Consider the following 14,669-nt stretch of genomic DNA (forward strand, 5'->3'; position numbering starts at 1 on the left):
CCGTGTCCACCCCGGCGCCGGGAACGCAGCCGGAACCGCACCGTCGGTTGGAGGTGCCGGGGAGCAGGGAGCGGGTTAGTTACACGCTGACAGGGAGCTTCCGAAATGCCGGCGGCCACTGCGGGGCCCTGGCCTGGGCCACCTGCCCATCTGCTCTCGGGCACGACCAGGAGAGACGCTGATTGGCATGAACACGGGGACCCTGGGAAAAAGGACCCGTTCCTTCCAGGGCGTTCGAAATTTCCCCGGAAAATACAAAACCAAAAAATACAGAAATAAATGAAATTTCCCAGGATCCCCCTTAAGTGACAACAGCATTGCTGTGTGCATTGCCGTGCCATGTGCATTGCTGTGCTGCGTGCATTGCCGTGCTGCGTGCATTGCCGTGCTGTGTGCATTGCTGTGCTGCGTGCATTGCCGTGCTGCGTGCATTGCCCTGCTGCGTGCATTGCTGTGATGTGTGCATTGCCGTGCTGCGTGCATTGCCGTGCTGCGTGCATTGCTGTGCTGCGTGCATTGCCCTGCTGCGTGCATTGCCCTGCTGCATGCATTGCCCTGCTGCGTGCATTGCCCTGCTGTGTGCATTGCCGTGCTGTGTGCATTGCCGTGCCGTGTGCATTGCCGTGCCGTGTGCATTGCCGTTCTGTGTGCATTGCCGTGCTGTGTGCATTGCCGTGCTGTGTGCATTGCTGTGCTGTGTGCCTTGCCCTGCTGTGTGCATTGCCGTGCTGTGTGCATTGCCGTGCTGTGTGCCTTGCCCTGCTGTGTGCATTGCCGTGTTGCGTGCATTGCTGTGCCGTGTGCATTGCCGTGCCATGTGCATTGCCGTGCTGTGTGCATTGCCGTGCTGTGTGCATTGCCGTGCTGTGTGCATTGCTGTGTTGCGTGCTGTGTGCCACGTGCCTTCACGGCTCGGTGCACCGGGCACAGGCCCCCGAGGAGGCCGGGTGGCTGCTGTTTTGCGGGAGGAGAGTGAGGTTAACAGGTTGGGGGGCCCTGAGCTTGGTCACAGGTGCTGGGAATAGGGAGGGACCTCAAGGACCCCTCTAGACGGTGGCTGCCGGGCACCCGGCTGGAGAGATCGGCTCCTGGGGAGGCAGCTGGTCCAGGCCGGATGGGGAGAGTGGCAGTTAGTGAGCGCGGGTTCGAGAGAAAAGGGCCAGGTTTCCCCAAGTCTAACCCAGGTCCCGGTCATTAGGCCTCAGCTGTGGACCCCCGGACCCCACGCCGGGACCCCGACACCACACATGCATCAGGCTCCTCGTCCTGGGGACCTCGAAGCAGGCGAGGAGGCCTTTCCCAATCGGGGAGCTACGTTCTCAGGCCTCACCACGTCGACAGAAACAGATGGTGGTGAGTGCGTCACCCCAGAAACAGCATGTGTGAGTGCAGATCCTCACACACACATAGAAAGCGCATCACAGGAGGCGAGACTCCCCACAGGAGAGGGCCCGTGTTCCCCAGGACGCAGAGGGGAGGCCCTGTGCCCGGCACGCGGCCTGAAGGGGTTTCTCAGCTGAATTCTGAAACACAGGTCTGGCCAGGAGACACGGTGCCTGAAGGGAAGGACGCCCTGAGGGCGGGGAAGGTGAGTTGTAAATTACCAGCTCCTCCATGCTGGGAGTCTGGGCTCCTCATCCCAGCCACTCTGGGGTGACAAGGGGTGGAAGTGCTGGGCTCCGCACCAGGTTTAAGAGCGCGGTGGGCGAGGGGTCATGGGTGAGGGGTGGTGGCTGGAAGGGACAGGGAGTGGGGTGCTGGGAGGAAGGGACAGGGAGTGGGGTGCTGGGAGAAAGGGATGGGGAGTGGGGTGCTGGAAGGGACGGGGAGTGGGGTGCTGGGTGGAAGGGATGGGGAGTGGGGTGCTGGGTGGAATGGATGGGGAGTGGGGTGCTGGGTGGAAGGGACAGGGAGTGGGGTGCTGGGAGAAAGGGACGGGGAGTGGGGTGCTGGAAGGGACGGGGAGTGGGGTGCTGGGTGGAAGGGACGGGGAGTGGGGTGCTGGGTGGAAGGGATGGGGAGTGGGGTGCTGGGTGGAAGGGACGGGGAATGGGGTGCTGGGTGGAAGGGACAGGGAGTGGGGTGCTGGGAGGAAGGGACGGGGAGTGGGGTGCTGGGAGGAAGGGACGGGGAGTGGGGTGCTGGGAGGAAGGGACATGAGGATGAAACACTGTTATCAGGTCAGAGTTGAACTCTGTGTTGTCCTGAACTCCCACTGTATTGCTTAGGAAATGGGGTCCTGGCCCAGGCCTGACTGTGGGGTATATGAAGCGACGTCTGTAATATTCTGACTAGATAACTTATATATCAAAAAGGTGGTATTTCTTTTTAAAAATCCTTTTAAAAAATTAATGATGAAAAAATCACTCCCCCACAGACGCTGGATTGGCTGGCCGGAGCATCCCCCCGTCAGAGCACCCCCTCCCCACCCCCCGTCAGAGCACCCCCTCCCCACCCCCTGTCAGAGCACCCCCTCTCCCCCCATCAGAGCACCTCCTCCCCATCCCCATCAGAGCACCCCCCTCCCCACCCCCCGTCAGAGCACCCCCCTCCCCACCCCGCCAGAGCACCCCCTCCCCACCCCCGTCAGAGCACCCCCTCCCCACTCCCATCAGAGCACCCCCTCCCCACCCCCTGTCAGAGCACCCCCCTCCCCACCCCCATCAGAGCACCCCCTCTCCCCCCATCAGAGCACCCCCTCCCCACCCCCGTCAGAGCACCCCCCTCCCCACCCCCATCAGAGCACCCCCTCTCCCCCCCATCAGAGCACCCCCTCCCACCCCCATGAGAGCACCCCCTCCCCACCGCCTGCTGAGCGAGGCCAGAGTCCCTGGGGCGGGTCCCTGTCCACGGGGGGGGGGGGGTCCCTGTCCACGGGGGGGGGTCCCTGTCCACAGGGCTACCTGTGCCATCCTCGTACACCACGGTCAGGGCCCGCCAGCCGTAGTGGAGGACCAGGTCCAGCACAGCCCTGCCGACGGCCGCCGGGTCGGGGTGCAGGTTGACGTGGAACGCGTCTCGGGCGTCCGCCGAGGGGGGCTTCCAGCGGGTCTGGATGTGCGGGACCTGCAGGGCGTGGCAGATGGACTGCACGGCGCTGGCCGAGGGGCTGTGCGTGGGGCCGAAGAGCGCGGCCACACCCAGGGCCAGCTGGTCGCAGGCTGCCCGCGGGGGGGGGGGTGCAGAGAGAGAGAGAGAGAGAGAGAGCTGTGAATTCCTGTGAATCCCCCCCCCCCCCCCCCAGCCTGTGCCCTGACGGGGAATCGAACCCTGACCTCCTGGTTCACAGGTCGATGCTCAGCCACTGAGCCCCGCCGGCTGGGCCTCAGGTGGAGTCTAAATCCCTGGCCTGGTTTCGGGGTCACCAGGAGCCTCCAGGGCATCTACAGCCCTTCGCTGAGTGAACACCAGGTGAGTGACGCCAGGTGAGTGGGGTGTGTCACCTGCCGGCGGCAGCGACGGTGTCAGCGTGGCCACAGGAGTCGGAAGACGTGCTGGGCGGCTGCAGGCGCTTTAGCTCCTGCAGGAAACGGCCAGAGAGCACCCCGAGGTGCTGACGCCCCACTAATGACAGGATAACGAGTAGCAGCACCTACAGGGCATTGGGAGACGCTGTGTCCACGACGGATATCAGAGGACGGAGACTGTCAGGGCCCAGCTCCGTCACCCTCTCAGCTCCACACCAGCCAGTGTGCAGCCCAAAACCCAGTCGACGTGTGTTTAACAAATAATTTATGGCCCGGCCGGCGTGGCTCCATGGCTGAGCATCAACCTGTGAACCAGGAGGTCAGGGTTCGATTCCGGTCAGGGCACATGCCCGGGTTGTGGGCTCCATCCCCAGTGGGGGGCGTGCAGGAGCAGCCGATCCATGATTCCCTCTCATCATGGATGTCTCTCTCGGTCTCTCCCTTCCTCTCTGACATCAATAAAAACATAATTTAAAAATGTGACCGTGTCTCAGAGTCCCCTCTGGTATCAGCAGACCCCAAAACAGGCCCCACCCAACTCTTCCCGGGAGGGAAACCTCGCCGCCTGCCTAGGAATTAGGTTACTTTTTAGAAACTTTTCTGTCCGAAGGCAAAAGGGAATCGAATGAGCAGATGGTGGGGTTGTTCTCACGGCTTAACCTGTAATCATTTAATCTGATTCCAATTAGTTCCTGTTTTTGTGGTGGGTGTGGCTCTCCTTTCCACACGGGGGCACGCGGAGAGCACACTGACTTCTTTGACCCCAAGTTCTCCGCTGTATTTATTTGTTCGTTTTTCCCCTTATTTTTACCTTTTTTGTGGAGATTGAGATCTGACGGGACACCAGTGGCTGGTGCACAACGTAACGACTCAGTGTCGGTCATCGTCCCGTTTCCGTGACCGTGTGGAAAGGGGTTAAGGGAGCCGGGAAGGCGCTGGGTCAGCCCCGGGGTCTGCAACCCGTGAGACGGAGGTGAGGACGGGCCTGCCACGCGTCTGCTCTGCCTGCACCGCCCACGGTCACGCGGGATCTCGGCTTCGGGCCGAGAGGCAGAGCCAGCCCGACGTCTCCACTCACAGCGGAGCCGGTTCCTCCCGGGCCGGGGTGCGAGGGGCGAGCTGAGCGGAGGGACGCGCAGCCGGGCGCCTCCCTTAGGACGGGGACCCCTGTACCCACAGGAACCCCGGCAGCCCCTCCGCACAGCGATGGCCACGGGGGCACACGGAGGGACCGAGCAGACCCCTCGCCCCGGAGGCGTTTGGACGGGTGAACGCGGTACCTCTCCGCGAGGCGTCGAAGCTGTCGAAAGGGGCGATCCTCTGGATGTCGTAGGTGAGGGTGGCGCTGGGCATCAGGCTGCGGTTCCTGTTGACGCTGGCGACGGCGAACTTGAAGGCTAGCTCCTCCACGTTGGCAGGCTCGCTCTCCGCAGTTTCAAAAACGCCGCCTGCGGGGAAGGAGGTGCGTGAGCCCGTGTCCACCGGGATTTTAAACACATTTTTATTGCTTTCAGAGAGGAAGGGAGAGGGAGAGAGAAACATCAATGATGACAGAGAATCACGGATCGAGCCTGCAACCCGGGCCTGTGCCCTGACCGGGAATCCAACCCAGAATCCTTTGATCCGCAGGCCGACGCTCTACCCACTGAGCAAACTGGCCACGTATATTTTTCAAAGAGAAGAACATAAATGATTCAAACAAGAGGCGCCAAAGAATAAGCGCAGGCGGCTCAGGCCGGTCCCAGCCCCGGTGCTCACGCCGATCAGCAGGTGGGCTGGGCGGGCGCACAGGTCCACCGCCAGGTGGGTGCTCATGACTTCAAGTCCGCGGCTGGGCTGTGCAGCGCCTCCGGACGGCAAACGTGGCCACGTGGTTGGCCCTGTGGAACGTGATGGAGGCAGCGATTTCTGTATTTGCACCCGAATCTCGCTGTGGTCGCCTGAACACACCCTGAGCCGTCTCCTGAGAACCAAGCTCCTCGCATTCGGAAGCAGACCTGCTAGATTCGGGGGGTGGGGGTGTGTGTGCAGAGAGCTGAGGGGTCCAGTGAGCCCCCCGCGGAGGGTTTCAGAGTGGAAGCATCTGTTCTGTGGCTGGGGGCTCAGAATCCTGGGGTCTGAGGCGAACGCTTTCCAAAGGGCCGGTTCGAAGCACTGCCTGCGTTGGCTTGTCGTCTGGTTTTTGGAAACCTTCAGTCTTGCTCCAAAGCACCCAGTCTCCATCGAAATCCGTTCCTCCACCGAGCAGGACACAGGAACTAGCCTCTCCCGCCTCAGACCACTCAGAACCCGCCTGAACGGTGTTTCAAGTCCCACATTTCCAACCAGCTCGTTTTCCTGACGTGGAGACAGGTAATGAGGTAGTTACCGTGGAAACGCCGTCCTGGTCCTCTCTGGGCTGCAGGAGGGGGGCGGGGTCTGAGGCTGGAGTCCAGCCTGTCGGGTCCCGTCTCCCCCATGAGGGTCTCCTTCAGGGAACCCCTTGTTCTCGGCTCCTCAGTGGCCTGTGGGCCTGTAGCGAAGGCAGATGCTCCCGGAGCATTAAATCACCCCAAACCCAGGTTCTCCCCCCGAACTGGGGCGATGTTTCACGATGTGCTGACTTCTTCCTAAAGGACACGTGGGGCCCAGCCGGCCTGGCCCAGCGACAAAGTGTCCCGGGTCCGACTCCGGCCAAAGGCACGTCCCTCGGTTGCGGGCTCCTCCCGGGCCCAGGCCCTGGTCGGGCGTGTGCAGGAGGCAGCCAATCGATGTGCTTATCACATCGATGTTTCTCTGTCTCCCCCCTCCCCCCCCCCGCCCCACCCCGCCTCGCTCTCTCTAAAATCAATGGGAAACATCCTGGGGGAGGATTTAAAACAAAGAATGCGCTGTGGTTAGAAGGCTGTGTGCTCAGCTATGGTCCACGCGTGCTCAGCCCCCAGGAGATGGGCCCTGCCCAGGGGCTGGAACAGTGGGTGGAAGAGCAGGCAGCTCTGGTTCCCACGCAGAGGCCTGGTCAGGGGCCACGTGGCCTCGCTGGGTGGAAGCCCCTCCTCCCGGGTGCATGTTTCCTCCGTGGGGCGTCCTCCTGACCGGAACCCCGCTCCCACGACCCCTGCCCGCCCGGCCTGCACGCAGCGCCCCCACAGCAAATCCTCCGTCTCACCCGGAAGGTGAGCCCGGTCCCCGGCTCTGAGATTCATGCACAGAAATCCCCGGGCCCCGGGGTGAAAGTGCCTCCGGAGGAACGAGTGGAGGCAGAGCCTGGCTGTGGGGAACGGCGTCCTCACTCTCCAGACACGGGCGCATCTCAGGGCCCCAGGCCAGCGCTTTGCAGCCGCCGCGTCGACGTTAATGCCTGTTTCTTCCTCTTGAGCGAAGGGGCGAGGCCTCCCTGCCGTTTACATTTCACTTTCCAATCCATATTCGTGACTCGCGCCTGGGCTCCGCAGGCCCTTACAGACGGTCTTTTAAGCAGCCCAGGCGGGCTTGCGGCCCAGCAGGTCGTCGACGGTCCTCACTGACCGCGGCCTCCAGGGGTGTGTGTCCACCAGCGGCTGCTCACGGCCCAGCGGGTCGCCGACGGTCCTCACTGACCACGGCCTCCAGGGGCCTGTGTCCACTAGCGGCTGCTCGCGGCCCTTCCCGTACACGGAGCCGGTTTGACGAGCTCTGGCCTGGAGGCCCTCTTCTCCGAAGGTATGACTCACTCAGGGGTGACGTGGGGGTGACGTGGGGGTGCGAGGAGGGGGGGGGTTCGTCCTGTGCAAATGCCGGCCAATTCCCAAAGGATCCGGCCGGTGGCGAACGGAAGGTCCATGGCTCCTCGGGGAGTCAGCTCCTGTTTGTGTGACCGACTCTCCCCGACGCTCCTCTCTGCAGGCGTCGTGGCTTGTGGACGCGCAGGGTCCGCCGTGAGGAACGCCCGTGACACTGGATGGCCCCCCGCTGGGTTAGGGGCACGCGTCGTGTGTCCTCACAACATAACTGGCACGTCTTCCTCTGGCGTCCAGTGCCTTCGGGGTTCGCGCCACACTCGCCGCGTTGGCCCACGGGTGCCACCCCCCTCGCCGGTCCATCCAGAGCGGGTGTGTGTGTGTGTGTGTGTGTGTGTGTGTGTGTGTCAGGCGGAGGGTAGAGCCGCAGGGACTTGCGTCCGTTCTGTGGCTGGTGTCACGTAAATGTTCGCACACGACGCGGTGCTCCGGGGACTTCCAGGGCTGGAGCCCACGCCCAGGACTGTACCGCCTCTCCCTGCGGGGCCCTCGCTCTCGGAGGCGCCCGAGGGAAATCGCTTCTTTAACATCATCCATACGCCCAGCAGCTTCCCGGGGAGGCGTGTACCTGGCCGTGTGCACCCACCTGCTCACTCGTCCTCTTAACCTGGCAGCTCATCCGCCGCCTGAGAAACGCCTGTCGGTAACAACATGGCAGCGAGCACACGGGAGCAGTCCTGCCCTTCTGCGTGGTACGTGCAGTGAGCACTTACGTGTAGCGAGCGTTCATGTGTAGCGAGCATTCACGTGTAGTGAGCATTCACGTGTAGTGAGCATTCACGTGTAGTGAGTGTTTACGTGTAGTGAGCGTTCACGTGTAGTGAGTGTTTACGTGTAGTGAGCACTTACGTGTAGTGAGCGTTTACGTGTAGGGAGCGTTCACGTGTAGGGAGCGTTCACGTGTAGTGAGTACTTACGTGTAGTGAGCACTTACGTGTAGCGAGGGGCAGACAGCAGGCCAAGCCTCCGTGTGTGAGAGCCGTGGAGGGAGGGGAGCACGCGAGGTGCTGGGAGGTGGCTGTTGTTTGATGGTGTCACGTGGTCACAGGTGGAAAGGCCACACGTGAGGAGACGCCTGTGGGCAATGAAGGGGGAAGCGGGGAGAGGGCGGAGAGGCTGTGGGCGTGGGTGAGAGGGTGCAGGAGAGAGGATGCAGGTGAGAGGGCTGTGCTATGGGCTGTGTGTCAGGTTCTTGGCTGATCCCAGCTGTGCTGCCCGGCCCCCCGAGGGGGCCTCTGTGCCCCGTTTAGCACCCCGGCCCCGGCCCCTCTGGGTCCCAGCAACGCCCAGCTCGCTCCTGTTCGGATCGTCCTGTTAGCCGTCCCGACAGCAGACAGCTCTCCCGTCTTAGGTGGGCGGCTCCTCAGATCCCAGCTCCTCACAAAGTCCTTCTGCTCCCGCCTCGTGCAGACGGATCCGAGAGCCCCCCCAACCCCCCAAGGGTCCTCTCCCGCCTTCTCCCCATCCCTGACGGCTCTGAAGGCCGACGGGACCCGATCTGCCTTGTTGTCTCACGTGCCTGTGGCCCCGGTGCAGCTCCTGGCCCGGCGGGCACACGCCACCCACGCGGGATTGAGGGGTGAGCCCCGGCCACGGCCTTCCGCCCTCACCCCGCTCCGTGTCTGCCCCCCATGGACCCGTCCTCCTGTTTTCATGGGTTTTACGTCCATTTAGTGAAGAAGACTGTGCGTTCACTCGGGATCCTGGCCCGAGCCGCGGAGAACAGTGGCTGCTGCTGAATTAAATGGTTTGGAGCAAATTCCAGAACAACATCGAGTCCCTGCCAGGACCTCACAGATGGTGACGGCCGTCTCTCCTGTTACCGCTTCCAAGGTGGACGACGAGATGAGGTCAGTCCAGCACCGTCAGGGGCAAAGCTGCGAATTGCGGGATCCTGCCTTAAAGGCACAGCGTTGCCTGTCATCCGGTGAAAGCCCTTAGTGCCGCGGCCGCGGCCTCGGGGCATCGAGCCGGCTCCCAGGTGTCTCCGTGGGGACGGCAGGTGCGGGCGGAGCGCGAGGAAAGGCCATTAGCGAGGAAAGGCCATTAGCATCGCTGCTGTTCCTGGCCCCTCCCCCCGGACCTCCCAGCCTGGCCGCTCAGCCACCTCTAGGGAGAGAGGAGAGAACGGACCCTCCCAGGTGAGCATCAGCCAGGTCCTGCAGGGGTCACTCAGGAGAAGCCACCGGGCAGCTGTGGGCTCGGCGCCCTCTCGCACCCCCTGGTGTCTGCCCGAGGGACTGCGGGGCCGAAGACCAGGCTGCCCAGCAGGTGACATTCTACCCGCACACCTGGTGCACAGGCGCCAGCGACACACACGCGTGTCTAGTGGCAGGACGTCCTTCCAGACAAAACGGCGGGGGCCGAGGCAGGGTGGTTAGGGGCGATCAGGCAGGCAGGCAGGTGAGCAGTTAGGAGCCAGCAGTCCTGGATCGCGAGAGGGGTCCCAGATTGGAGAGGGTGCAGGCCGGGCTGAGGGACCCCCCTCCCCATGCATGAATTTCGTGCACCGGGCCTCCAGTTAGATTATATTGAAATGTCATAACAACACTGATCCAGGACCTTGTTGAAATGCATGCTTTCAGTTTGCTGTCCTGATGAGCGCTGCGTTCGCGTTGCTTCCCAAAGGCGATGCCTAGAAATGAAAGTGCCCGGCTCACCGGCAACAACAAGCTCCTCGACCCAGGGTAGCAGCTGCCACCTTACATCTCCATTCATCTTCTTTTGCCAACAGTATAGTCGCTTCTTACAATGCTGGCGAACTGAGGAGGGAGTGATGGTGCGTTTATTTTACACGAAGTAAACTACGGGCAACGCAATCACTTTAGGTTAAGATACGCTGTTTCTTATTTACATTTGTGGTCAGTATCTTCCCCTCAGCCATGCAGACCTGAGCGGCTGCTCCAGCCTGTGACCATTAGCAGGTGGCTGCGTCCTTTCACAATTCCTCCATATTTCACTCACTTTCCCTAAGCCCAGTCTCGCCTCCACCATCTCTGTGACACATCAGGATCACATTTATGGCCTAAATCTGATCACAGTTCTGCTGTTTTATTTCTTAAAATATGTTTTTATTGATTTCAGAGAGGAAGGGGGAGGGAGAGAGACAGAAACATCAATGGTGAGAGAATCATGGATCGCTGCCTCCTCCACGCCCCCCACTGGGGCTCAGCCCCAAAGAGGTGGATGGAGACAGAGATTTTCCCATGTAGGTTAGTTGGGTCCTGCACGGAACCAGAGCCAGTTGGATGGGTCTGGATATAGACTAGACCCAGAGAAGACTTTTTATAGGAATCAGATCCCATGGCTATGGAAGCGAGAGGTCCCACGGGGCCGTGGAAACCCCAGCAGAAGCCGGGCAACATGGACACCTGGACCCCCGCTGCCCCACCCCTGCTGTGTGCTGCCATATTGTGATGGTGTGATGGTGCATATTACCTCTTTATTATATTTATATGTCTCTATCATCTATCTATCTATTTATCTATATTTATTGATTTCAGAGAGGAAGGGAGAGGGAGAGAGAGAGAGAAACATCAATGATGAGAGGGAATCATGGATCGGCCGCCTCCTGCACGCCCCACACTGGGGATCGAGACTGCAACCCAGGCCTGTGCCCTGACGGGAATCGAACCCTGACCTCCTGGTTCCTAGGTCGACGCTCACCCACTGAGCCCTGTGGCCGGGCCATGCTGCTTTTTATGCCCACGTTGCTGGTGCCACATCTCGTGGTGGCTGCGTTGCCCTGGGGAGGGCGGTCTGTGGGGACACCCAGGGGCACCCGATGCTATTAAACTGGAGTGCATCTCCCCACTCCACCTACGACCTCCTTCGGGGCTCGTTTGGAATCTGAGGTAAAAGCTCAGGTCAGCATGATTTCTTTCTAAAAAAATGTATCACCTTTTGGAAAAGTCTTCACTTGACCACATCCATGCATAGAAGAGTTAAAGTTTGATCATTCTTTTAACTTTTGGAAAATAATTACGGCTCATCAGCTATGCTTCCTGGAGGAATCATTAAGCCAGGAATATGCTCGACATGATGAATTACAATCTATTTAATAACCTGCATATTAAGGAGAGCCAGCTCTGAGGAATGCAAATAAACAGGCTCCCAAAATACAGCCCAGTGAACGCCAAACGAGGCCTTCCCAGAAGGTCCCCCTCCAAGGTCTGCTCTCAGTTATGTTTAGAATAAGAACTTGCCAAAACAGTTCTGAGGCGCAGCTCTTAGAAGTCGGCATTTCCCTATGCCACGGCCAGGATCAATATTTACTTGTGCATCTTTTATGACTTTAAAGTTTCATGGACGCTCGCCGGGGAGTAGGCAGGCCCGTGGTCTCCTGGTCAAGGAGTTTTCATCCTTAATCCTTTCTGCACGTCTCCTGTGGGAGGGCCTTCGAGGATTAACGAGAAAATATTTCAAAGCATATTCTCATTAATTCTCAAAATCGTAGATAATAGGCACTCGATACAATGAGGGGGATTATATTACTGTTATTCACAACAAGAAAGCTGGAGTGTCAAGGAATTTCTCAACTGACTTTTATATTATAGGATGAAATCTGTAAATCGCCCTGCGTTGGATGAAGGCGAAGGCGCACCCAGCCCCCTAAATGGTTCCTCATACTCAGATGCGGGCTGTGAATTGGATCTTTTCACGGCTTCCCAACCCATCATATTGGCAATACTTGGCGGTAGGCGCATCGACTGCCACTTCCTGTGGCCGGCCTCGTTTGCCTGCCCGGGTTTCATCCTTGACACGATGACTGGAAAAAGCAGCCAAACCGGCCTCCACAGCGCCGGCTCTCCTGTGCTTGGGCCCAAGTGAGCTGGGAATCGTGGAGTCCAACGGGAGAGCCGTCTAATGGAACGCAAGCGCTGGGAACGTAGGAAGTGGAGGAGGGGCCCAGGTGAGAGCCTCCTCTGTCCCTTCCGCAGCCAGGTGAGGTCAAGGCTGGCATGGCAGCCGGAACACAGACCATCAAAGACGTAACCAGAGGAGGCGGAGGAGGGCTCTGAGCTCAGGGCGTAGTGAGGCCAACCCTGTGGGGGTCGCCCCGAAGGCGGGTGGAGCGCCCGCCCTTAGAGCGAGTCTGACATGGGGAAGGCTTTTCCGGAGAAGGGGTGGCGCTGCGGGCTTTGTCCCAGGAACAGGCACAGGGAGGCGGGGGTGGGGGGTGGGTGTGGGGGCCGGCCCGGGAGACACGTGTGCAAATGAATGGGAGGGTCGTTTGGCTCAGCAACTGGAGGGTGTGCAGCTGCCTCCTGGCCAAAGGGGAGTTTTCTCCCTGAAGGTAACGCCTGTGGGACCGGGAGCCGCCCCAACCCTCCACCCAGAGACGCTGTCGGGGGAAGAGTCGCTCATGAAAGAGCAGTTTTGTTCCAGAGAACCAGACACTGAAGCCACGGAATGCTGCAGCGTCTTCAGCTCCTTTCCCTCGGATGGGATGCGGGTTCGAGCCCCTCTTCACGCAGCCCCGGGCGTGCCAGTCCCAGAAAACTCATCCTGAAGCCACAGGAGGTGCAGGGACCCCCCCCAGACAGTCTCCTAGCCTGTGGGCGCTTTCCCCTTCGTCTTTCGGTGAGAAAAGTCCACACGTGCAATTGCAACAGCAGTAATCTCCGGAAGCTCAGGGGCCTGAGGGTGGCGGGGGAGCTGCTGCTTCCAAAACGCGACTCCCATTGTGGCCCCGTCAGGAGGCAGAACTGCTCGCGGGTCACGGTGTTTTACTCATCACACTACCCCTCCTCCTAAACGCAATCGTACACGCTAACTCCGTATTATTAAATGCACGTTCACATCCTTAAGCGTCGACAAGGAGTGACTATTTAACTTTTATCTGTTAAGGGAAAAACTCAGAACAATCCCGTTATTGGGAAAGTCTTCACCAAGTGCTTCCCCGTTACTTTGGATTGGGGAGATTATATTTCTCTGCCGGGAAAACGATGCCAACTTCAGCTGGGCATTGAGAATGACAGCCCAGTGCCCTAGCCCCGTGGTCGGCAAACTGTGGCTCGCGAGCCACATGCGGCTCTTTGGCCCCTTCAGCGTGGCTCTTCCACAAAATACCACGTGCAGGCGCACACGTACAGTGCGATTGAAACTTCGTGGCCCATGCGCAGAAGTGGGTATCTTGTGGAAGAGCCGGTATTTTGTGGAAGAGCCACACTGAAGGGGCCAAAGAGCCGCATGTGGCTCGCGAGCCGCGGTTTGCAGAGCACTGCCCTAGCCGGTTGGCTCACAGGATACAGCATTGGTCTGTGCACTGAAGTGTCCTGGGTTCGATTCCTGGTCAGGGCACGTACCCGGGTTGCAGGCTCGATCCCCAGTAGAGGGTGTGCAGGAGGCAGCCGATCCATGATTCTCATCACTGATGCTCTCTCTCTCTCTCCCCCTCTCACTCTTCTCTGAAATCAATCAAAACATATTTAAATTAAAAAACCTGTAAAAAACGCTGTGGGCGATGTCTGTGTGATCGTTAAGAGGACGGAGGCGATGGATTGAAATGGCCTTTCTTTCCTAGGGATTCCCCACAGGAGCCGCGATGACCAGAGGCCGCCACGTGCAGAGCCGTGTGTCCGGAGGGAGAACTGAGACCCAAGACGGTGGGCGGCCTATTCCACGGGAGGACCAGGTGCCTCTGACTCGCGTCTGAGACGCTGCTGACGGGTCACATGCAAAATCCTCTCTTAGCAGCTACGAGGCTCCCCACTTACGGACGAGGAAACCCTGGCCACGGCCCCCGGTCCGAGGGCAGCTGTCCTCACAGGACGTGAGCCTGGGGCATAAAGCAGGTCCCCTGCCCCACCCCTTCCCGTTCCCCTTCGACTGCAGCGTCTCCCTGGGGTAGAGTGAGGCTCAAGCCTCCTTCGTGGGCGTAAGTCATCCCTCGACATGAAGGACGATTGACGTGTATTCGCTTCAGCCGTCAGGTGCGTCCCAAGCTGGTATTAAAAAATCTATGCAGTTTTGAAAATATAGATTTCAGAGAGGAAGGGAGAGGGAGGTAGAAACATCAATGATGAGAGAGAACCATTGACAGGCTGCCTCCTGCAGGCCCCCCACTGGGGATCGAGCCCCAACCTGGGCCTGTGCCCTGACCGGGAATGGAACCCTGACCTCCTGGGTCATAGGTCGATGGTCACCCCTGAGCCATGCCGGCCGGGCTGTGCAATTTTTAACTCAGAAGAAAACAAAACAAACCCAACACGAACTCCTTTGCAGGCGTGCACTTTCCGTTTCCTCGGGGCCACCGTCCATCCATTTAGTTCTTTCATTCAGTCACGGAGCCCCCACGGCAAGACACGCACCCACGCGAGGTCGTGGGAATTCCAAAGCCAGTACCCCGAGTCCTTGGTGCCATGGGCTCAGGGAGGAGAAATGAGAGCACGTTGTGGGAGAAGGGTGTTCGGGGGAAAAGCCTTTAGAGCTGAGAACAGAG

The 14,669-nt window shown here is 59.8% G+C and overlaps 1 protein-coding gene across 1 annotated transcript in view; it reads right to left on the reverse strand.

The window, feature by feature from the left end:
* Positions 1–14,669, reverse strand: part of GRIK1 (glutamate ionotropic receptor kainate type subunit 1) — a gene marked incomplete at its 5' end in the record, with an annotated part of 111,016 nt that overhangs the window by 66,125 nt on the left and 30,222 nt on the right. The window contains 2 exons of the mRNA XM_081088525.1: positions 2,904–3,161; positions 4,748–4,915. Coding sequence (XP_080944651.1) covers positions 2,904–3,161; positions 4,748–4,915 — 426 coding nt within the window. The remainder of the gene's footprint in view (positions 1–2,903; positions 3,162–4,747; positions 4,916–14,669) is intronic.

The sequence above is a fragment of the Myotis nattereri genome (assembly GCF_964212035.1).
Source record: "Myotis nattereri genome assembly, chromosome: 3".
In the NCBI taxonomy this organism is placed as follows: domain Eukaryota; kingdom Metazoa; phylum Chordata; class Mammalia; order Chiroptera; family Vespertilionidae; genus Myotis; species Myotis nattereri.